At 27.9% G+C, this 27,005-nt stretch overlaps 1 protein-coding gene across 4 annotated transcripts in view; it reads left to right on the top strand.

The window, feature by feature from the left end:
• Positions 1-27,005, top strand: part of LOC112600845 — a 106,450-nt gene that overhangs the window by 53,428 nt on the left and 26,017 nt on the right. For all 4 annotated transcript variants that reach the window (XM_025348166.1, XM_025348164.1, XM_025348165.1 and 1 more), the window contains exons 23-24: positions 1,505-1,732; positions 2,055-2,187. In XM_025348166.1, the coding sequence (XP_025203951.1) occupies positions 1,505-1,732; positions 2,055-2,187 (361 nt within the window). The remainder of the gene's footprint in view (positions 1-1,504; positions 1,733-2,054; positions 2,188-27,005) is intronic.

Here is a 27,005-nt window from a genome sequence, read left to right as displayed (position 1 = left end):
TTAGCGAGTAATAATACAAGAAAAATATCCGTGTACTGAATTCCCTATGCCTATTAATGGGGTAAATTAAAATATATAGTAGCTGTAGCTCATATACGTAAAATATGACCCAAATGCAATCCAAAAGCGCAAAAATAAATATTTCATAAACACACACAAAAAAAAAAAAATACCTTTTTAATAAATCATAAGCGTAAATAAATTGAAAAAAATAAAGTGTACTCTATTATAATCATATAGTTATTAATAATTATCTAATAATATACGATTTAAAACATTTCACTCGAGTTTCTAACAATATATGTTTCAATTAAAAATTAATATAAAGTCATGAAATAATCTATGTAGTTTTTTTTTTTTATAAATTATGGCGTTTATTGAAAATTTACAATCTGTACATTATATACAATAAGTAAATATGATATAAGAATAATATAAAATGACTTTGAGTGACATGAAGGAAGACTCGCAGTCAAATCACCTTTTACAATGAGTTAAAAAAAAAAAAATTTTTTTTTAATGACTTATATAAATGAATTTTAATGGTTAAGCAGATCTCTGCACCAGTTGCGTTTGAGACGTCTTGTGGGGTTGTCTGGAAGAGTTTTTGAGGCCAGTTGAGAGATGAGGTGGTTGTGGTTCATGAGGAGTTTCCCATGAAATCTTTTATAGAAATTGGTGGCTGTGTTGTGGACGGTTTTGATTTGGAGGTCATCATGGAGTAATTTGTTCGTTACGTACCATGGAGCTTTGGCAATAATTATCAACCTTTACCGTAATCCGTTATGATAAAATACGATACGATAATATTAAACTTCTACTAAACTAGATCACTGTTGATGTATTTTAAAAAATTAAACTTATAGTGTAACGATCAACGAGTACAATATTTACTTTTACGCTTTTATTCCATTTCTAAGGTACAAAAGCGCAACAGGAATTTGCACTCTTTGTCTTTCCAAAAAAATAGACGATTTGCGCTTTTGGGTTTCACCGTACATAGTTGGATAAATACCCGATAATTAGGTAAATACCTCAATATTTGTATTATTGATTCACCTCTGATTAAATACATGGTATATTAGAATTTACAATTTAGTAAGTATAATTAAATTTATAAAACATAAATCATATAGAATATTTATATAAATATACGCCTAGCTTAATTACTCTATTTACTTTAAAAAAGATTTTGCCTTAGTGATTATTTGGTTAATAAACTAATGTTACAAAAGTATCGCGCTCAAAGTAAGTCCAATTTCGGTAACAACTACTGTACCTAATGTACACATGTTAGAATTGATTTAATTCAAAAATTAAAATTGATAGACCGTATTGTATTTAAATGTTTTTTATATTACAAAAAAATACTACATGCATACGAGACACCTGTATATAAAGTATAAACAATTATAAAACATAGTTATTGTATATTATTATAAAAAGAAACTTAATTGTTTTAATATAAATCAATAAACGAAATTTGTTTAATTTTTATTTACAGGTTTAGAGACGGTATTCAATTGAGGAACGGACGAAGGGTAGACATTATTACTGATCACGATGGAAATCTAGAACTTAGGATAGCATGTGTAACAACACGGGATTCGGGTACTTATATGTTGAGAGTGTCTAATGGTACAGGTACGATAGAAAGTCGGTGCGATGTCAATGTAGTGGAACGCAAACATAACGACACGAGGATGGAGCAAATTTCTTTGATTAATCATTTGTGAGTAAATATAATAATACTTATATATTCAGTGAGTAGACAGTTAATGTAGAACATTATGAACATTTTTTCAAAGTATACCATTTGGCCTTTATATAGATATTTTAAAGTATCTAACTTTCTATAAAAAAAAAATATATTATGATAATTGAATTTTTAAAAATATTATATTATTAATTTAAAAATAATTCTACACTTTTATATGTTTTAAATATATCTAAATATCTAACTTAAATGTAAATTGCATTGTGCGCACTGCTGTTATAATTTTTTAAATACTACACTAGATACCATATTAATCTCATTATTACATTTCGAATAGATATTCAAAAAAACCAAAGTTTGTCGTAAAACCGAAATTTCAAGAAGTTGAAGAAGGCCAAGAAGTGATTATCGATTCAGAGATCGTGGGTGATCCATTACCGAGGATTACATGGCTCAGAGACGGTTTGAAGGTAAGACTTTTTATTAAAATTTACATTAGTGCTATACATTGGATATACTGTAATAATTCCATCATTTTTTACGATACATAAAATTTTTGATAACATTTTAGTTTTAATATTACCAATTCGCTGCTAGCACATAACATCAACTTATTATATTTATTTGTAGAGTAACTTTCTTAATGCATAAAATAATAACATAATATATTATAATAAAATTACATAGGTATTTTGTAGTATACTTATCATCATATAATTATTTACTGAATTTTAAGAGCAGAATGCTACAATGACTTGTAAAATTACTGAATTACTGAATTTATGTTTACATTTATTTATACACATAATAATATGACTCACTTGACATATTATTATAATATATTATGTTGTTTATACCTCAATATATTGTACATCAGTGATCTCCAACCTGTAAGATAGAAGTGGATCGGAATGTCCGAATGTACTTCAATAATAATTTAAAAAAAATGTAAATTAATTTAATTCAATTTTATGCTGTTTAAATGAATACCAAATAAATTTTAAAACGGTTCATTTTTATACATATAAAACAGTATAAAAATCTTTTATTGAAAACATTTTTTTTTTTTTTTTTTGACACATATATGTAGGTATTTTATAAGTTTTTGTGCTGGATACAACTTTTTTTCTAACTATCCATATGGTCATGGCAACCAAAACTAGCAATTAGTAAACATGAAATTAATATTATAACTTATAACTTTATAATTTAGTGTTGTTATAATACCTTAGTTATTCTTAGTAACCGATGAATAATATGATTATGTTAATATAGTAACAAAAAAAAAATTTAAAAAAAAATGTTGGATCCATAATTTACACAGTTTTTTTTTCATAATCCGATTTCTCATAAATTTAACTCTATAGCACTGGTCCATTAATATAATTACTTTACCATAGAAACCTCGTTTATACATAGGCACATTATATATTAATGTATTATATATAATATATATACAATAATTTTGTAAGCATATGTTTCAAAATTTTTCTAAGCAGAGAAGAAAATATATTGTATATTTAGGTTTTAATATTATACCAACACGTTAACACGTCTTATTATAATATTTATTTGCGGGGAGCAACAAATATGTTGTGTAAATTACAGTATTTTATATACACATACTACATAGCTATCTCATAGGTTTTACGATATTCTATAATATTATTTTAGCATTATGACTCACATGATATAAATAATAACTAAAATAATTCGCTAATCTAAGGTTGTAGATCACGCTTATTGTATATAATATAAACGTCGCATGTAAACGTACGCGCTATACGTTAACAAATATGTAACGAAAAGTTTTTATATGGACTATCTTATGTAGTAAGTCACAAAAGTTATTATGCTGTAAAATTAGTGCTATATATTGCATTGGCATTATCGCCATATAATATTATTGTTTAGGAAGTCCATAATCATGTTCTCGAAAACATAAAATAAAATAGTGTCGTAGTCTTCCCCTTTCACATCACTCAGATAAACTCTGAGAAGATAAAAAAAAAAATCGTTGTTTAAAACTCAACACAATTCAACACCCCTCTCTAGAGTTTTGAGTACATTAAACTCGTTTCGCGTGCCGTCTACAGCACAGAACCAAACGCCAGATCCGTGAACAAAATGTCCTTCTCTGGCAAAACATAATATACCTATTATCCCAATAAACGGTACACGTAGCTATACATATATATATATCGGTACTTTCCGATAACTAGGTATATATTATAATAATAATATGCTGTATTATGATATTTTATATGCGACTTTATGCAGTCCGTTGGACAAAGTCATGTTTTCCCGCGGCACCGAAGACCGCGCGAGCAAGCATTGTTGTTCGCCGCTGTCACCACAGTCGCCGTCGCTACCGTAGTGGTGTATTATAGTACCGTGTGAGTCGCGATATTATAATACCAGCTAATAATAATAATACTTACCTATTATGCGGTACCTGTATCATTAGATTATAAATTAGGAATATATACGTTTCGTTCGATGGCGGTTCTCCGCAGGGAACGCACGAAATCACATGAAAATAACGACTCGCGCTGAAAGCCACGTCTCCCGTCGTCGTTGTCGTCGACCGACCGCACAATTACTCGGGTAATATATTGTTAATTGGGCCCATATTTGGAACCGTGGTAATATATTATTATTATTATGATAATTATTATTATTGTGAAACCAGATTTCTGACCGTTCGAAAACCGCCGCCGCGTTATCCGACCGTCGTACCGCGCATTATAATGCGAGGTGCCCATATCGGCCATACCTATATAATAATAATATAATATTATCCATAATACCTAATACACATAGACAACATTACAATAATATTGCCATCAGAGCTATTTCTATATAGTGATATCAAATAGGATATGGCCGCGGTTGTCAAGAGTATAGCCTGTTAAAACGAAATGATTTTGTGGCATAGTCGGCATGGTAAATGTCAAAAAAGTCGTCAGCCGCTGGTGCATGTGCCGCATTTAAGGCTCAGGTAAACATGCACGTGACATGACTTGCGCGTATAAATGTGTTGTTGTTATTGTATCACTATACTATCGGTTATCGAGGCGATATCATGCACGGAAATGTAAACAGAATTCAGATTGAATTCCAGCTACGATAACAGTTCATACTATTGTTGTGCAACGAGCATATTATTATAATGTGCAAACGCCGCAGTTAACAACTATTATATTGCAGTATATACAATAACCATGTGAATTAATAAAATTGGAAAGTATTAAGTAATCAGAGTCCATGATATAGTACGTATATTGAACGTCGTTTTTTAAAAACAATATATAATTATAATAATCTACCTTTTACCGTGATTTACAAAATAATAAACAAATAAAATTAAAGGATTAATGACATATAATATTGATAATTTACATGTCTATTTTAATATCATCCAATCGCAGTATTCTTCTTTTCAATGCCTGTAGACTTTAATTATCTATAATTCGTAATTGACTATTCTTTTCGAGTCTCGTAAAAACTCTTTTATCACTTCATTGATCTCGATTTTTGGTACAACTAAAGTTTAATTTTAGCGAGGGGTTAAAATTTTTTGTATGACATTTTATATTCCAAGTATATGATTATATTAATACAAATTCTCACTGATAGATTATAGTAGATGACTAAATAATAAAGGTCAGCAACTGCATACTAATCATATAATAAGAATAAATGCATGATTAAAGGAAAAATGCGGGCGATAATATCCTTGGTGAATTACTCTTTATGTCTATAGGTATACACATTGTGTTTTTTTATTATTGTATACATGTGGACTAAAAAATTACTAATCAGGCGCCAAACGGTCGCTGACCGAATATTAAACATACCTATACCTATACACATCCGAATTAAATAAATTAAATGTCCCTCAATTAATTCTACAAACCAAAACAATACAAGACGTAATAACGATAAAACAATAAAAAAAATTATATGACGTGTATAGTACAGCAAATCGATTATTTTTATTGTTCAAAATGTATATACATGAGTGCACGCGCGCAAATCGTTATAATATAACGATAAATTAGTTGTCGCGTCGTGTCCGTTTCGAAAATCGGCAAACGTGTTGAAATTCGTGAATAGTATTACAATCCGAGATGCCATCGACTATAATGACAATGATTACTATTATTATTGTTATTATTAATTTTTTTTTACTACGATGTATCGCAATTGTTGTATAATACGCACGCCCATTGTTCTGAAGTAACGACGCTCAATATTCGCAATCGAAAAATGGAAACGATCACGAGCTTATACCTTTTCGATTTACATGTAGGTACAAGATTTTATTATAGAGTTGTACACACACGGGAGAGAATAACAATAATAATAATAATAATAAAATTAAAACAATTATATTAACACACACATATTATAATCACTGTCATCAGCGTCCGCAATCGACGGGGCGTTAGTATACGATGTAGGTATGGATATTTTAACGCGTACCTGCGTTTGTATTATTATGCAATTTTCATCATAATCGAGCAAATTATAGATAGGTACATAGTATATTTTTTTCGATCGTCACCTATACGTTTATGTTGTCGGTCTCACGCGTCTACGGGATCACCCAAAAAAATAATACTATATTATAGTAGGTACCTATTCATAGTAATACATTTTAATATCGTAGTAGTTTTTATTATTGTTATATAATTTTATAAAAAAATAACTTTACTTACACCAATCTATATACATTTTATTAAATAAAAGTCTTGATATTATGTGCATAGATGTTACATTTCACTTACATTTCTGGATGGTATCCGTCGTAAAAATTGTTCGTGTCATGAGAAATGACTCAGAAATTTCTATACATAATACGAGATTAGAACGTTATTGTGAATGTTATAACTTATAATACAATAGACGTGTGATATGAAACATTGAAACCACGTAGGTGCCTATCGTAAATGAGTTTATTTTAAACAACGGAAAAAATAAATAATTTTAACAAATATTAAATTCATTATTATTAAATATATTGACTTTATAAATATAATATAGGATTTAAGATATTTATTTATTAATAATTTTATTGTAATTAATTTTTCAACTTTTAAATACCGTCTTGTTTGTAAGTGATTGTTTATGTTATGTGGAAATAATGGGTGATTCTCTAACACTCATCACCTAGAAAATAATATAAATATCAACGTTTTGGAAAATCTATGTCTTTGCATAATCTCAAGTCATTTCAAAATGACACATTGAACGTTCTATTAATTTCATAACTAAAATATATTAAATACTCGTTCAGCATTTTCAAAAAAATATTCTACTTTAAAAATTAAATTTAAAATTATTAAACTTGTTAATATCTTAATAATATGTATAATGGATATAGTATACCTACCTAATAAATGTATGCAGTTGGTCGTTCTCGTGACGTATGTTAAAGGTACGCTATTGCCTATTATAGTTTTATGTATGTGTATATCGTATATATATATTATATTGTAAACAGTAAACACGTATTTTTCGTTTCTTTTATGATTAAAATAATTCTTGGTATTTGAATATCAAACAACAAATTCCGGGTGAAGATCGCTCAAATAATATTATATATTGTATTGTTGTGAGCATGCAAACATACGCAGGCTATATCTCGTGACGTTTCTTCCACGGTGTTTGCTGCCATGTATGGGTTTGAAAGATAACTACTAACTAGTGATCTAATTTTATCACATTCTCTATTGTATTTGCAAATTATTACATAAAATCCATTTGCCGCATCACAACGAATATTATTATACATTATTTTATGTTACATGATCTGTACCCTGTACGTATATAATATTACGTCTTTACTTCTATAGCATGAAATTGCGAATTACGTGCATGCACACTATGGCGTTCTGGTAGGAGGCAAATAAAATATGATATTGCATCAAAGGTCTTGATTTAAAATGGCAGAAAAAAAAATAGCACACATAACAATTTAATTTGGAATTTGTTTATTCGTTTGATTTACGTCATGGTTAAAGCACGCACCGAATAGCACACCACTTTTATTAGTTTGTATAATACACGACGTTTAGCGCGCACGTACGATTCATATTTCCCTTTCGTTCGCCGACAATATTCCATATAAATAATAAATAATATTTTCCACAGCACTACGACAATAATAATAATATTGACATTGTGTTATTATTCGTTTGAAACGCCGACGCAGGACAAGCCGAGCCCTCGGGTATAGCCATCGCGTTATAAAACGATTTGCGGTTTATACTATTATTATTACTATCGGTTTTTTTTTATGAGATTTTAATCACTCAATCTCATAAAGCATCGGACTGGTGCCTATTAAACGGTGGTAACATGAAATGATCCCGCCGGGCAAACAGAGCGCGTGCAATAATTTATAATATCCTATATAAGATCATTAATACGCGTGCTTAATACATTGTTTCTCCGCCTCCCTCTCCCCCCTAAACCGCCAACTGCACACCTTTCATTTTATTTGTAGCATGATTTTCTAATGCATTCGAATAATAATATATACAATATAAAGGTGTTAGATCGCTGTGAAGTTATCGCTGCTGTCGTGTAGTATTATCTCGTTATAATTATCATCATCATCGTCATCATCACTATTTCTACCTATATTATTAGACCGTTTTACAAATAGGTACGGTGCAACCATCATCGCAATCATTTTTTTTATTATTACTATATTTATATATGAACGCCGCCACCGCAGATAAAGGGCAAAAATCGTTTCCACTTTTATGTAGTTTACGATACAGGATGCTTGTAACACTATACGCATTTAATTTTATTTGCAATTTTCTGTCAAAACCATTTTTTTTAGGCTACCGACGTCTTTTAAACGGTGAATCATGTTTTTTTTCTTTATTTTTTTTTTTTTTTTTTTTGTAATTAACTAAGAAGGAAAAACAAAATTCATGAAAGTATTGACGAATTCCTATATTCGAATACTGAATAACATATTAATATCGTTTTGTTTCACGCGATTACATTTCAGATGAGCACGCACCATAGCACAGGCCACAGGATATCGAATCCGATAAAAATCCTTTACTAAAAAATAAAATAGTAAAAAAGTTAGATTAATTTGTTTTTATAATTTTATTATAGTATTAAAATATGCAAAAATTGATGGGTTTTACGAACGTATTTTGCGATAAGATAAGCATTCTGTATACTATACTGAACTATTAAGGATCGTGATGTGGACGACTTTACGACGTGTCACCGCGTGGTTTAATTTATTTCACGAAGCGTGTATAAATATAATTTTTTTTCCAGTCACACGCGTTTCACATGATTAAATGGCGATAGTATAAAATAAACTCGAATACATTAATTCTCTCACACCGCCATCAGACCAACTTTTATTATTTTACTACTTGCGAGACGATCGGATGGCGCGTGATATTATTATTGTAAGTAAACGAAGTGGTTTAGGTAAGCTGGTAGATAAGAAAGTATTAGTGACGTGCGTCTATTCGTGACACATTCGTATTACCATCGATTATAATTTTAACGATTTAAAATGTATATTATATATATTGATATCTTATTACATAACATACATAATTTGAGTTTTAACACCTAGAATCTCGAAGAGGGATACAAATTAATCTGTCTAATGCAGTTTTCAAGTAATTTACCTGCAATATATCGTATTAATTCTTCAAGGGATAAGAAAATGTTCTGAGTTATGGAAGTTTTAGAGTTATCGCGACTCAACCATAAATATATTATAATATTGCGATTCCGTTAAGGATTTCGATTAGTCTCATACTTGCGTTTTCTTAGTTGTTAACATGGACAGATACGTAGCAAAATACTCTGCAGTGTATACAACTATTTGATCATAAAAATTTCGTAATTGTGTAAAATGCGTTTATTCTATATTGAGGTCTAAGTGGATCATGCATATTTGTCATAGTTTCATAATTTGGTATACGAGTAGAATATCATGATTTAAGACTATACACCAGAGCATTATTTTAAATGTTTTTCACACTCGAAACGTTTTAATATTTTATTTTATATTATCTATAATAGATATAATTAAGTTGTTATAATGTAAGTAAAAACAAATAACTATATAAAGTTTTAATTATGTAGACAAAAAAAAAAATAAATAATTATAATGCAAACGAAACTTTTTACCGATTTATTTTAATAATATTAAAACAATTTATTATATAGGCGTTGCATTCATTTCTATATTATTTGTGAAAATTCATTTTGTGTGATATTTTATCGTGCTCGTTGTGTAAGCGCACTTTAGATTTCATCAATAGATAATAATGAATCAATTTACTTTAGAAAATACATTAAACATACGGTGTTAAATTACCTTTAGGCTTTAGCAGGTTCTACTATATTTGTACAATAATTATTAAACATGCACTCTCCTTAACTTGCCAAGTGGTCCGAAAATGAATAAATCTCTGAGGTGGGTCAAGACGAACAACTATATGTACCTTACTGTGAGTAAAAAAGTCATTACCAAAACGGCGATATAACTGTATGTACCTATTTATTACAATTTTAATAATATTTTGTACGCAAAATCATAATTCATAAACATAATATAATACAACAATATTATAATTTAAAACATAAAAATATAAAATTAATAAATTATTTTATATGTTATAATAATTTTTAATGAATATTGAATTGTATGAATTAAATAATTTTCACCGATGACATTCGTCGTGGCTTCATGAAATCGTCACTCTATATCAATAGATATACGTACTTTATTGGAAAGAAATTATATTATACTATATAATATTTAATTTATATTCTTATTTTGTAGTAATCACGGATAGCGTAGTGTACCCCTCCATTCCTATGACCGTATAATTGACAAATTTCTGATGAGGTAAAATGTTACCTTTTTTTTTTTTTAACTGCTATCAGTACCCAAAGAAAAAGGTAAAGTTACATCGTTATATAAAATCTATTAATTTATATATTATATACTTGAAAAATATATACCTTTACCTACGATTATTTCTAAATTAGTCACGGCACATCGTATAAGAACGTTATTTTGATATAAAATCGATTGTAAACTAAAATTAATATTTATAAATTTTATGGATGATTTAATCAAATGTATTTCAAACTTACTTTTTTTTGAATCCCAGAGAAATTTTAAAACTTTGAATAAGCTAGATAATGAATACAGTTCGAAAAACCTCAAATATATCTTTCATATTGGGAATTGGGAATAATCAAAAGTATGTATTATTTATAACTACGTTTTCTAAAAATAAATTACTATTTATTCTTTACATTGATATTTTGCTACAAGGTGTAATTGTATAAATATATCTCATATAAATTGTTCTATGGTCTAAAACTTTCACAATAAATAATTATTAATTAGTAATAGTAGTATATTATAAATATACATACTACATAATATATAGATATATATTTACAAATTTTAGTATCAAATACTAGTGTTACATAAATCATTAGTGTATTTAATTTAAAAGAAAAGGTAGATAACTTCAAGTTTTTAATTTATTAATGGATTAAACTACTGATAATATTGATTATCTAATGTTTATATGATATTTTTCAGTTGTAAATATTATAAAACTATACGATAACTGTAGTATGTGAATATCAATACGCTTATAATTTTTGGATGCACTTCTTTGAATCAGTTGAAATAATACATATAGTTTTTAATTTACTTTTTGTATATTTAATTACAGAAGTGTATAACCTTGATCTAAATTAATGCTATTTTAATCATTGCACGCCACTGGTTTATAAGCAATTATTATTAAAGGCGAGATTTTATATGACAATAATTCACGGCATTGTGTGTACAAATATATGCATCGTATTGGTCCATGAACGCTTTTAATTTATATATATTCACTATGTATATAGTTATAATATAATAAATTAAAATGTAGACTGTTTACACTCAAAAGTTTTAGTTCAATATTGCAGTGGTGCATAACAAATTTAGAAAATATTACAGCTGCTAAATTGTATAATATGTTATATTAAAATATTTGTAATCAGATGAAGTCATGAAGAGGTTTTCTCGTTTTTGTCCAAGATTATGATGAATATCGTTATACATGTATAAATGTATACATTATTTTTATTTTAGATATATGTATTGTATATATATAATATATATATATATATTACATAAACTATGTATATACGTGGTGTAAACAAACAGTACAACTGCAGTTGTAGTAGCCGACTGACTTATTATTATACAGTAGAATACAAATTGACCAGCAGGTAACTTTGGGTGTAGTACAGGGATGTAGTATTACATGTTGTATATATATATAAATATTGTAGTGTATAGATTGTGCGTATGTATGTTGAGGATAAACCGTTCGCACAATAATATATTATTCTTTATTACTGTGAGCTATAAATCGTTTGTACCGAGAGTATAATATATTAATATGTGTGCGTGTGTGATTGTGTATGTGTGTATGTTGTATTATATATACATTCAGAAAAAATTTGCATAAGATATATATATACGTAAATTGTGTATAATAGTATGAGGCACTGTGAGCGGACAGAGTAATGGCCGGAAGAAATAATTCTTATCGCCATTTAAAAAATACAATCAATATATTTTCTCAAAATTTGGGTTTTCCGTATATTATTTAATACTGTTTTATATTTACTAATATCACATAAATATACTGCATACGTTAAAGTGTAATTAATACTAATAATACTTAATTATTTCATTTAAAACCAAACAATTGCAGGTACGTAGGCACGAAAGATTCAGAAAGTACCACTGTTTTCTGCAGTAACCTAATTTTCGGATCATATTTTTCTCATTTAAGTCACGTACAATGTATAAATTTAATCCACACTTGAGTCTACAGCCATCATGAAATTTTACAGTTCGTTTTGTAAAAAGTGTGAGTATAATAGGTATTTATATGTTTGGATAAAGTACATCACGAATTGTTCAAAACTATTAAAATTTGATTTTATTAAAAAAAAAAATGATTTAAAATACATACGTTACAAGAAAATACATCATATTTCACATCTAACTGTAAAATGTAACTCTGCTGTTAGGTAGCATGGTGTGCAATGTTACAATTATTATCGTTACAACATTACATCCACGAAGAGCATCGAATCGTCAGTACGATTAAAGAAACGATTGCAAAGTATATTATGCAAAATTTGAAGTAATGTAGTGGAGCGAAAATTTTGCGTACTACACGAGCTTTTGATTACAATGAAAAACATACAGGCGCATAACAGACAATGGATTTTCGTTAATAAGAGAAACACACAATGTCGTTTGGAACGACAATGCCATTATGTTATTAAACCATGTCGAAATGAAGTTATCTTATTACGAACGAAATAATATCCCCATCGTCATAATAAAGTATTGTTATCACGTTCAAATTATCCTCGATATAACGATATGTCCTGCATGTGGTTGACGAAGGAAATTTAACGTCTTATCTCGATATAAGTAATACATACTATGATTATATAATATAGATATGTGACATAATAGGCTATGGGTAAGTGATTAGAACTCCCGAAACAATAACTTGTGGAGGTCTAATCCACACATACTCCTATCAAAAATGGATAAAGTAAAAGTGAATGGGAGGTTTGAACTTTAAACCTTTTTTTACATTCTTTTAAATATCATTGCTGGATATTAATTGAATAAATTATTATAAACAAAATTTACGGTGATGAAATAAAAATTTTATTTTTCTCAAAAATTGTTCAGACCATATCCAGAGCCCGTGAACTGTATGATATTATGTCTCATTCGCATACTTAATCGGACAGCATGTGAGGCCACACATTTGGGATAACAGAAAGAGGTTTTGTCGTCTTGATGCATATAATACAACATATATTAAAGTAACGTTATGAAATTATATCTATATATATTTTAGACGTTTTACACGTCCGTGATCCGTTTTGTACTTATATATAAGTGATATTCATCGTCTGGCCATGATATAATCGTATAATATTAATTTTACTATTATGTGAGGCTCATTATCGATTTTAAAACAAACAATAAACGTACGTTAACTCAAGCGTATCGGCGGAAAAATACGACGCACATCCGGAGAATTGTGGACGCCTGCGATCGCCTTTCTTAGAGGCCAAATACGAATTGTCATAATCAGGTATAATATACCTATACACGAATTATTCGTATTTACGATCTACACGTATGCGAGATACATACGTGCTTACAGGGCTGTATAGTGATAAAACATATTATTATTTATTATTGTTATACACGAATTAAAATCAAATACATTATCCATTATCGTAATATTTGCTTCATAGATATCAGAAAAAGTTCATTAGAGTCTTAATTTTGATTTTGAACACATAAACAATTTTCAAAAATATCATCAAATCGCATATAAAAACATAGATGGGTGAAAAAAAGTGGTTTATAATATTTGTATCGTTATAGAACAGCAGTCCTTTAAATTCCACAAAAAAATATTTGTTTTGAAATGTGTAATAAAAACATGCAAAGTGAACAAATACTTCAAAAACTACTATAGTTTTACTCATTACACAGTCATCGTATTATGTTATTATATACACAACACATAAATTACCTATAAAAACTTTTAAAAGTTCCATTTACAAAAACTGTATCAACTTAATTCAAAAATTTTAAGTTAGTTTCAGTAGAAAATAATAAATGTTTAATGTGTTGTCATTTACAAGTAAAAAATTGTCGTTACGATTTGTAATTAATAAATGACTTTTATAATCTAGAGCGATATGTAATTCATTCAGGTCCACAAACAACTTAGATATAATAGATGATTGAGGATGGTGAATAATTTTTCTTATTAATTTTATATCGTATGTTGTCAAAGTGTCTACGCATTGTGTAAGATGGCTACGAATAATTTTACTTGGCTTTTCATTAATATCATCAACAGCTTTACGTTCATTTGATTACTTACAGTTTGTTTATTTAATGTTTCATCACTCTTTTTCGTGGTTTTTATAATTTAAAACTTTTTTAATAATTAAGTTATTATTTAAATGAATATATGCAGTACAAGTCTTTTTTAATACAGCAATATCAATCATTTATTTTTAATTAAATTATTTTTTTAATTTTTATGAAAACGAAATTTATATCTGTCAATTACAAATAAAGTGCGATCTCACTCGAAATTGCATTTGACATTATAAATAAATTAAAATAGAAAAGTGACGGAATATTCTTAGTGGTAGTAAAGCAACAACTAAGATGTACTTATTAGTATTTACATTATACTGTGATTATGTTTTATCAGTCAAGATTAATTTATCTAAAAAAAATTCGAGTCGCAACTCATCTGTATCCAAAATAAACTCGGATCCCAATTAGGATTAGACTTTTTTTTTATAGATATTTTTGGGACGCAACCATGATCATGAGTGAGTTTCGGCAAGTGTACGCGATAATATACTATTTGAATCATTTTTTCCGTTCACGTGTTTGTGAATACACTGTACATAGTTGTAACGGCGCCATACATTGACCCAGACCATTTTTGGTATTTCAAAGTATGAACATATTATGTATGCACCTTAAATTGTAAATTATTATTACATCATTACAGATCCTTTTTCTTCTTTAATATAATACAATTACACAAATTCTGATTTCGTGGTATTTTTAAATATACATAAAGACTATATTTCAAAATTTGTTAAATTGTTTGCTATATTTAAGAAGTATACTGTGTGGATGCATATTTCTATTTTAAAATGACAATCCCTTTTTTCTACTTTAAATATAATATTAAAAAAAAAAGTATTTTGTCTGATTTTGTGTTACCTTTAACATAAGCAACGCTTACAGAAGGTAGATAAACCAAATTGTTTAAAAAACAATAGAAAATACGTTTTGGAGTCATTATTTTCGAACGTAATATTTTTGGGTAAAATATTTTTCGTGTGCTTTATTTCGTATCGAATAGTTTTTAAACATAATACATTACTGTTAAAATATTTTTGGATATTTTTTTACTCACCGTATATATTCGAATTATTATTAAGCAAAAAAAAAAAAAAAACGTGATTATCATGCTTGTAAGAAAAACTCATGAGAAAAGCCACTAATCCGATATTTTGCGGCGTAGCATCACATCATTGAATGTGCGTTCCTGCAAACACACTACACATATGTATTCTCACTACATGTCTTATACCGTAAGCACGGTGTCGTATAAAAGCGCGTACATATTATGTATAATGCATGATATGCGTTCATTGTCGATGCCTCCGACCGACAATATTTTAGTTCGCTTGACATTAAAAACCATGCATTAAATTCGTATTATATATAATGTTCTTTCTCTTTTTTGCCACCGCCGGTTGCGGTTACTCGCACCATAAGTGCGGTAATTGGTATCCTTAGCGAGCCGTCTGCAGCGACTGCTGAGTCTATTTCAATGTGATATGATTTAACAAAATAACATAATGTATTGTACTATTATGAATTTATATCCAACGCGTATTTTATTAACCCGTTGCCACACTGTTCGGCATCGGTATGCTATCGTGTCGTGGTTCACAAACGTTGTTATATTTATGTATATAATTGTTATAGACGTTGCCATACACGTAAGTTAAACTTCCGAGAACAGTGTATATGAGTACTCCATAAATAGCTGTAAATACATACTTATATCATTCCGTGTATACAAGTGACTTTACGGTTAATCGCGTCACTTATATTTGAGAAATTTATTTTCAAAAACGATTTTTTTTTTAATTTTTCAAACGTGAGAAAATATGAATTTACATTCATATTTTTATTGTATGGTTAAAATTTGAGATTCAATGAGTAAGAAGTATTTTTTAAAAATTACATAATTACATTTATGTATAACGTTATAATTTATTTATTACTAAAATATTTAGATTACCTAAACAGGCTTAACTTTCATAAATGTAGGCTTAAAATAATTAGTAATACGAAATACCTTGAAAATATGTTATGCTTAAATTAACAAAATTGTATGTTAAAAAAAAAAAAAAGATGTTAAATTAGCAAAAAGTTGAACGTTGTTATATTTTTAATTGGTTAAACACCTTATAATAAATTTAAAATAAATACTTACCTAAATTCAGCATCAATGTTTATAGTAAAAATATTATTTTTTTTCTGATACACAATAATTATGATTATTATATAATATAATTTTAACTATTTTCGTTGATTATGGAGTATTTTTGATTTTTAAGCCATCACGTATAAACATAATAAACTTTTTTTTTTTTTATAAAACATATTAAATACAGTTTTAAATCAAATTAAAAAAAAAAAAAAAATGATAATAAAACAAAAAAGGTTTATATAAAATATTGTGTGAAGTATTATCAAATAATTATTCAATTGGTTTTATAGAGATCTATATAAGGTAAATTATCGTATAACATGTCTAGTGTCTATACGCATATAATTTAAATTATTTCAAAATATTAAATTATTTAGATATATTTTTTATCAATCTAACTAATTTATTTTGGTATAAGTTATAATATAGGTACTATACAATCATTAATTATGTATAATCACATAATATTATGTTTATATTTATACATAACCAATGCTATAACTATACTAATCTATATCGTGATTCATGATATTATGCATTGAGATTTAAACTTTAATAGTAACTTAATAGTTAAAATACGATATTGTTTATAATTCATATCTTAAATATAAGAACATTCTGTTTTTTTATCATGTATTCTGCTATGAAGTAATTATATAATAATATATTATATTTTTATCAGTGTCATAATTTAATTTTTTAATACACATAATGTTAACTACTGGACACGCACAATGATTGAGACGGAATTTGTAATTTTAATGTGCAGTAAACCATAAAATCATTTTTAGCTATAAAATTAATAATTAAACAAACAAAAATTTAATAAAAATATATATTTAATATAAATTATGGTGTATTGTAAAAAATACCAAAATTGAAATACATGATAATAATTTGAATTTTTACAAATACGTAAAAACAAAAATATTGTATTGAATCTGTAACTATTATTTTTATTTTTTTGTTTTTGAATTGTTTATAATTGACAGTTGGTTAAACGATTTGAATATGGAAGTAATCTAAACGTTGCTGTAATAATATATGAATAACAAAATATTTTCATTGTTGCTATATATTATGTCGGTTATTAATATTGTTGTCTGACGTCGTAAATGAGAAAATTTATTTACATAATTATATCCAAAAAAAAAAAAAAAAAATACAAAATACCAGTGACGTTGTATGCGTAATAACATATTATTATGTTCTATGTGACAAAAACGCAAAGATCACCATAACAAGAATCCATATGACAAATTATAAAGTATGTATATGGAATATAATTAAAAACGATTATGCAGCATTTAAAATGGGTTTGCTTGTCGAAAGAAAATAAACTAACGAATACATAAAATATCCATTAAAACTAGTAAAACTATTTAGTATATCATTGGATACATTGCGGCAATTACGATAATAAGTGAAAGCAAAATCAATAACTTAAAACGAACAAATATAACTGTCTACTGTCTACATATTAGCGCGATTTTATGTACCAAGTTCAATTTTGACGTAGAACGATTTATATATATATATATATAATACCGAAACAACTATAAAATACTGTGTGACTTTTTTCGCTTTTTTAATAATTTCGAACAACATATATGCGTATTAAACTATATAAACCATTTGGCAGAAATCGAGACTTTAAATCTCTTTAAAAATAATAGGAAATATAATTTTAAAATTGTTGGTGTATGAATGTTGTCCATGGAACATTTTAGTAAGTATACATTATGGTCATAAATAATAAGACTGAATATTTATATGGAATCCTTTTTTTTTTCAAGAACAGTTTGTGTAGAATTGTTATATCATGTTCTAAAAACAAATTAAAATACTTTGAAATTACACTATCAATAAGGATTACGATCGGAATGTTTAATCTTCTGCTAATCTTATGTCGAAATCATAGTAATAAATGCCTTGATTAGATATTTATATTAAATATTTTATACATTTTTTTGAACAAAATAATTTTCAAAAGTTTGTAAATTTGAGTACCTATTTAGAAAATTAAAAAATTAGAGCATTTTGTAATACCTATTATTTATTATAACATTTCAATAATGTTAATTCTATCGAAGAAAGAAAGTGGATATCTAATTATTTTCAGTTGATAGGCCTTTCCAATAATTTTACTCAATTTCCATGTATGCTCAAACTGTAAAAAGTAGAAGGAAAAACTAAAAAATAAATTTAAAAAAAAGTAGACGTGAACTATAATATTATAATTGGTATACAGAGATTCAAGTTAAAAAAAAGTTTATCTATAATATATAATATATAATATACTTAAAAAATCGTTTTTAATAATTTTACGGTTGAACGTTTTTGTCGTTTTCTTCTCGTGATGTGATTAAATTTATTTGAAGACAACGGCCTGAAATGTGTCCATAAACGAACGTATACAAATGCGTGTCGAGTGAAATCTGATTCACGAACAATACAATTTGTTTTTTGCATATCGCGTAATAATATCAGTTCTGACATTTACCAGCTATATTATACAAATAATCACGGTTCTTGAGTGAAACGCGTTTCTTCAAATAGTCGGATTAGTATAAAAATTTCGAAATAAAATCACTAAGCATAAAAATGTGTGTGGTAGTGCTCTGTGTAGTCCGGTGGGTCAGCTTTATACTAATCCAGCCCGATCTGAACCGGACCACGGTCTGATTTGGTTTAATTTATGAAATAAAACTAAGTAACGGTTCGGTTTGGTTCAGTTTTAAAATAAATTCGGTCTAGTGCTATAAAGGTCTAGTCTCAAATAAAATTATTTTATTTAATATCGACTTGATCCGGTCTATGGATAAGACCGGTTCTGAAATGGTCCAGTCTTTGTGGTCTAGATTATGCCATTTCGGTCTACAATTTTAATTTTTTAATTTTTAAGCAGTATTATTTAGAAATTAAAATATTAAGTAGGTACATTACTACATTTTATTATTATTATTATTAATATTATAAATAATCGCATTTTAAGTTTTAATTTGTCAAGAAAAAGTTATTGCGGTCCACACTCTACAGTTTAACTTTTAAAACAACAATCGAAATAGTATAAACAATTATAAAATCGTGTTTTGACGTTATATATAGAATAAATTATAAATTCCTATGAGTAGTATGAACAATGAACACATAGGTATATCTATAGAATCATATATTCAAAGCAATATATAATTATAAAATATTTCCAAGTAATATGCATAAATCACTATTATACGTAAAGATATTCAAATTAATTGTTGTTACCTTTTTTTGTTGACGGATCAATGATCAACGCTCATTATCTGTTGCCAATCGCCACCAACAGTCAAGTCAATACTCAATTTATTCTCATTTTACTATTAATAGTAGTAATATGATAAAAATAAAAAGATATATTATTTGATAATTTTATTAACTATGACATCGATTTTCCGGTAGTTTCATATAATTAAATAAATGAAAACACAACTATAAAAAATTTATCGTTATGTTCTGCAAATTAAAAAAAAAAAAAAGTGTAACAACTCAAAAGTCGAAAACGGAAAAGCAAGAATTGTGGCGTGTTTCCGTGATCGTGCATGTATGCGAGCTGAATGACGTGAGGAAGAGATAATCCGTATGTTATGCAAAATCCGTTTACAACCAAACCATATGAAAAATTTAATCGATATAGGTCAAATGGCATTATCCGTCGCGATCAGATGGCGTGTTGACGCATAACCCTATAAACAAATAAGGCAACTGCAGTATATTGTATACGTACGTAGTTAATAAAATTGGCTTCGTAAAGCGATACTAGTAGGTGTTTTAATTTACTGATTTTTAAATGAAAATTAAATTTCGGAAATTACGCCTTGCAATTTACGACGTATAGGCAGGTAATTTATTTTAAACATATATCAAATAACGATAAGAGTTTTATTGTTTAAAAAATGTAAAGCATTTTGGTTTAATTTTAATATTTTCATATTTTTTATTTAGAAGATAATCGTTTCACTATAATACCACTATTCGCCAGAAATACCTAGTACCTAGTTATAATATATTGTAAATTATGGCCGATGGTTATTATCGTAAATTTGTATAACGCTATATTTTAATTGTGCGTGCACGGTGCATTTTTCGCGTAACTTTTTCGTATCTACATATATACCGAGTAGGGATCCCTCCCACCCATACACGCGCAGTGCAATATTGTCATGGCCACGTGCAAGTTGCAAGATCGACATTGTTCGCGGTGGCAGTTGATCGATGGCCGTGTCGCGGCTCTCAGTGTGTAGTCGCGTCTCGTAGTGCGTGCTTGTGTCCATGTGTACGTGTGTGTATGTGTGCATGTCGGCGTACTACGTGCGTGTCGCGAGTTTTAAAGCATATCGTCGCGGCCGCGATAAGTATTCATTTCAATAACACCGACGGAACTTCGTCGCCTACGAGTAAGTTTCAAATGTTTCAATACATTGTATTTGTACGTATGTGTCAAACACTTTTTTTTTCAATTTTAGTTTGAAATGAAAAATAAAAATCGTCTAAGATATTGTATATAGCGTTTGGTTTTAAGCTTAAATGCTTCAATTTTTACATTTTATCGTCGTATTTTATTTTGTTTAAATTCAAAGATTTTATAGCAAATATTTAACTATGTAGTTAAATTAAAGAAACGGTATCTGTAACTTTTGAATTTAATAAATAATATTATAATGCCTATTATAGAACTTTATCGTGACCAAAAATATTCTGACCAAGATTTAAAATAAAATACTTTATACCAAATTCTTATTTTTTTTTAAAAAAGAGGACTTGATAAGTTTCAAATATCTAAGAATCTTATTGGATTTAAAATTTTTATTTAATATTTATGACTGTTAATTTATTTGTTATCGATTTTTTATGACTCTTCTCAAAAATTATGCTGGTAAATATCGTCCACGCGTAACAATAAAGTTATCACACAATATTCTAGATCTCAATGTTTTTTACTTTAAAATTCAACTCTACCAAAATAGGTATTAACACACCGTGAACAAACAATGTTACGTCTAGTATTAAAGGATGTTGATTGTTAGCGCAACTTAGAAGTGTAAACATTTTGACAAAAAATAAGTTCGTTAAAATCAATACTGTAATCAACAATAAAAAAAGTCTAACTTTTACACAATAAATGGATTGTACGATAAAAAAGTTTTGTACTGTATATATTCAATAATCAATATTATGAAGCTTAGTGTTTAGAACAAATTCGGATGTTTTTGTAGCTAATCAATCAATACAAATATAACTGTTGTTGCTGACGGGTGATAAATCTGCACCGCTGTCGTTCCTGTTCTCTCCCACCTAATAACTGTGCAAAACTCATAAGACATGCCGTTTTGGCCATCTCCGTGGAAAGTTAGGTCGGGTTAGGTTAAGTAGTACTGAGAGTACTTACCTTATAACGAGCACACAAAAGGAATTCGACTGCATGATATGTACAGAGACGGCGGCAGGGCGCTATTTTATACTAGCTTTCTAATTGCAATTTTATGTAATCGTCGTCGTTTGTTTACAATTGACTCGCGAAAATAGAAAGAAAAAATAGTGTCGTCCTCGAATTATGCAAAACGTGTTTCCAATAGGACACGTCTTTCGCTTGGTCTTTTTACTCTTATCCCTCCCCTCTCTATTTAGTATTTATTTATCTTTCTCTATATATCTCTTTATCGCGTATTTACTTTACACGAATCGTGTATACCAACTTTTATCCAATCGAACCAAACGTGACTGACATACATTTACACTTTGATTATTTTAATAATTTATTCAAGATTTTTAATGATTTTTGGACACAATCTTACAATACTGACATCAGTAATGGCATATGCGTAGACAAGTACCTAGTATATTTAATATAATGTCACCATTTCAATAGATTTCTACTCACGTTGAACTTACAAATATCAACAATCCTATCAGAAAAAAGCTGTTATACTAAAATTACCTTCAAAATAGCAATAAATAGGTATTGTCAAACTATATTACACTTTAAAACTAAACTGTATATTTTTTATACAATTTTTGTACATTATATCATAATATAGGTAATATTTATTATGATAATGTTTAAAAACTGTATATCACTTTTATTATGTGAATTGCCCATGGTTAGTCCAAATGCATTGTTAACTGCAGTCAGTCGTTCAATTCTGAGTTTAGACGTAGTTTGTAGTATTATAAATTGTCGGTAACTGCAAAGGCATCAAAGTAATTATAAGTGATCAATATAACAAAATATTATATTCTAACAGTTGTCTCTTATTTATAGTACCTATAATCATAAAATTATTTAACTGACCAATTAAATTACTCATTAGAACATAATATCATAGCATGTGTCATTTTTAAGTTTCTCTTATTGTGAAAACAATTATCATCTTTTAAGTTTATAAATCAAGCATTTCCTTTTTTAGATTCACAGACTTAATATAATATTGTATAATTATAAATAAATAAATTTTAGGAAAATAAATTTTGAATTTTACAAAAATTATTTTTTCTCTAAATATAGGAGTCTTCTTATATCTTTATATTTTATTTAACTATTTAAACATCCCAATAATACTGAAAATGAAATATTTGTAATAGGGTCAATAATCCTACAGATAAAATTATTGTGTAAATACATTAGTTATAAATTCTTCCAAGCATCAAAACTAAGTTTAATATTTATAGATTTGATAAATTACATTTAGAAGTAATATTGATAAGTTATAACAGCTATTCTTATCGAAACATTTTATTTTGGAAATTATTAAAATAATTTACGTTTGAACTACGTTTTTTTATGTCAATTACTCCGATGATTCATTATAAATATGTATTACTGGTTATGTGTTTATGATAACAATGGTGATTACAAATTTACTGAAATATAATGTTTTGCAGAATATTAAAACGTATAGGTAATTCTAAATATACTTAAATTCTTCAATTTTTTGATATCTATTGAACCGATATTTGATATTAATATAATATTATATTTTCATTAAAATTTTGTATTAGTATAGGTATTGGCTAAGTCGTTCAATTAAAAATCTATTATTTAATTACTCCGTTATATTATATAGGTCATGTTTGGCTGTTGGCATTGGAATAATTATTTTATCATCGCGCGAATGTATGGAAACCATTATCACAGTAATATAAATTATGTTATAATAACAGAATAAATACATTATTCAATAATTGTACATATTTTGAATGAAATAATAATAATTTACATTATACACTATCAGTTATATTAACCGTGTCCATCTAGAGAATAAATTATAATTTTGATACGTAAAGAATGTTATATTATTTATTAAAAAAAATAATGTACAAATGTATATTTATTAAGGATTTAAGAACCCTAAAAAGGATAATAGCTAATCCTTAAAAATGATTCTAAAAAAATATAAAATATATGTAATATTGGATCTAATTATGTTTATTATAATTGAACTATTTTTACAAATGTTGATAGCTGATAAATATAAATAACTAAAATTTTAAAATTACCATACCATCCATGTCTTACAAACCCATTATAATAGTCCTATTATCCTTATTATTGAATAGATTCCACAAAATTTAGTACTTAAAAACTATTCATTTGAATTTTATTTTTGATACCTCAAAGTCTTCCGCTAATAAATTTTAAGAATTTAAAACCATAGTCTTAAAATATATATTTCAAAAATATTTGATTTTGAATAACTGTATTATTAAATATAAAAAGAAGGCGAGTATGCTTGGTGATACACTCTGTATAAAATTATCGTTAACATCGATGTCAGACACGAATTAGGTAGGTACTTATCCGGATCGTCCCGGGCTTGTTTAACAATAACCACGTCCACGTAAACTATGTATATTTTTAAACGGTTTTATCACATTTGCATTATACATATACTTATGTATATGTAATATGATTGACCGATGATTTATGGATGCGGCGCGGTGATATTCATCACAGACCGCTGCATAGTTAACCCGCTTCAGTTGCGATTAAGTGAATCCGTATTACTATATGGTATACCGTAAACGACAATATTATATACATACATGTGTGTTGACCTTGTCGGCACTTATCGTGAGACCGTTGAACGTTACAATAATAATGGTCGGAGAGTAGAAAAAAAAAACTATCCCACAACGTATTAATGTTTTTCGTTATGGTAAGACTACAGCAAATCCTTGATTGGACATAATATAATGTGAAGTAAAAAAAAAAAACCATTTTTATACTTAAAAAGATAACACTGAAAAATAAGCTGTGTGCGCTGTCGTCACTGGCCGCGGCATGGTTTGACATTGTAAGTTTGTTTATAAAAATAAAAAAAAAATAAAAATGTGACCTACTAGCCGAAATTATTCAATTTAACGATTCGGACGTTGAATGGCCGTTATTATATACATTCGTACCTTAACGAAATACAAACGGCATAAAGATAAATACATCGCGAATGTGTGTATATTATATTATATAGGTGTATATAATACGTAAATGATTATACATATTATTGCACACAATGAAGTAAGCACGTGTGGCATTGAACTGGTGTATGACTATTCGATGTATATGTGCTATACTTTCGAAAAAGTTTCCAAAACCGTCTGTGCGCTGTATTATAAAGCCTATTTATTTACTGTTGTTATTGTATTTTTATTATGCTCTCGCTGCGATGGCGCGATCGACTATAATATATCGCATGATATGCTGTTGGTCTAATATGTTTGAAAATCGATGGTTTCGTTTTTATGGTCTTAGTCGTACCGGAAATATTCATTATTTCGATAATGGATGACGCGCCTCGTAAACATTCCATTTTTTTTTGTCTTACTATTTCTGGAAACGAAAATGGCGTGAGTCGTACGACACACATTTTCGATATTATTTTAACGCTCCTCATAGGTGGCATCGCATTAAAGTGTGGACATTTTAAGTAAAAGTCGATTACAATTTTATCGTTATTACTGTTGTGCGTATTTCAAGTGTTTTCATTAGGTGTTTACTTAAGATAAATCACGTTATACTATAAAATGTCATACCGGTGTTGTGTTACGTACGCACACACAATCATTTATTGTTTATTACTACACTGGCGTCTGGCGATACTGCGGGCGATCTTTTATATGATATTATACGGCATACCATGTATACCTATGTGAATGCTTGCTTATGTCTATTAAAACATAATATTCATTAAAAATAATAATTACGCTTTATATTCTGTTTGTCGTCGGGACTATATGTCTGGCAATCTTTGGTCACACCAATGTTGAATTTTTATTGAGAACAAAATTTAATCAAATAATAATAATGGTATTACAACCGTAAAATCGTGCATAGGTCAGATATTTTATATATGAATCAATATCGTATCGATTTTTAAATGAATGGATTTTTTTACTCGAAAATGTTATCTGCCGAGTTGTCGTAAGATATTGAGCTTGTGTGTGTGTAATTATTGTACATAAAGTGTACACTCAAATGAGTAATAATTATATACCATTAGATCGTTTACTCCGCGTCATTATTACTATATACTACTAAATACTGTAGTCCATAACAGGTACTTTAGTACTTATACTTATATACGATAAAAATTCGAAATTTAATACGTAAAATAATGTGTGAATGTACGCATGTAAAAAATAATCATTATAACAGTTTAAGAGCAGCATATTATTTCTTAACAGTTTCGGAATTGTAATGTTGGGCGATTCGGGGGGTAGGATCAACGGGTAATATATAAACTATCATTCTCTGAACGAATTACGCGATAATTCGGCCATGCGTATTTTAATAATTTCATGTCATGTGATTTGCACTTTGACAATGATTCAAAATATACAAATTATAATATTGTAACTAAATAACTAAATAGATTTTATATTTTAGCGAGTGTGGAATATAAAATATTAAAATAAGACACGTAATGTTCGCTTGCTAGCACAGTATCGTATTTTTTTTTCTCTATACGTCCTTATTTGGACAAACTAGCACCGAAAATAAACGCGTTGCAAAATATCGTACGGATCGCCAGTACTCCGAGCAAGTCGTCAACAAGAACTACAGTTGTTGTATAGGTATT

This window comes from Melanaphis sacchari, unplaced genomic scaffold (genome assembly GCF_002803265.2).
Source record: "Melanaphis sacchari strain LSU unplaced genomic scaffold, SCAv2.0 Contig72_pilon_pilon, whole genome shotgun sequence".
NCBI classification, from domain to species: Eukaryota; Metazoa; Arthropoda; class Insecta; order Hemiptera; family Aphididae; genus Melanaphis; species Melanaphis sacchari.
This window is presented reverse-complemented; position numbering and strand designations above follow the sequence as displayed.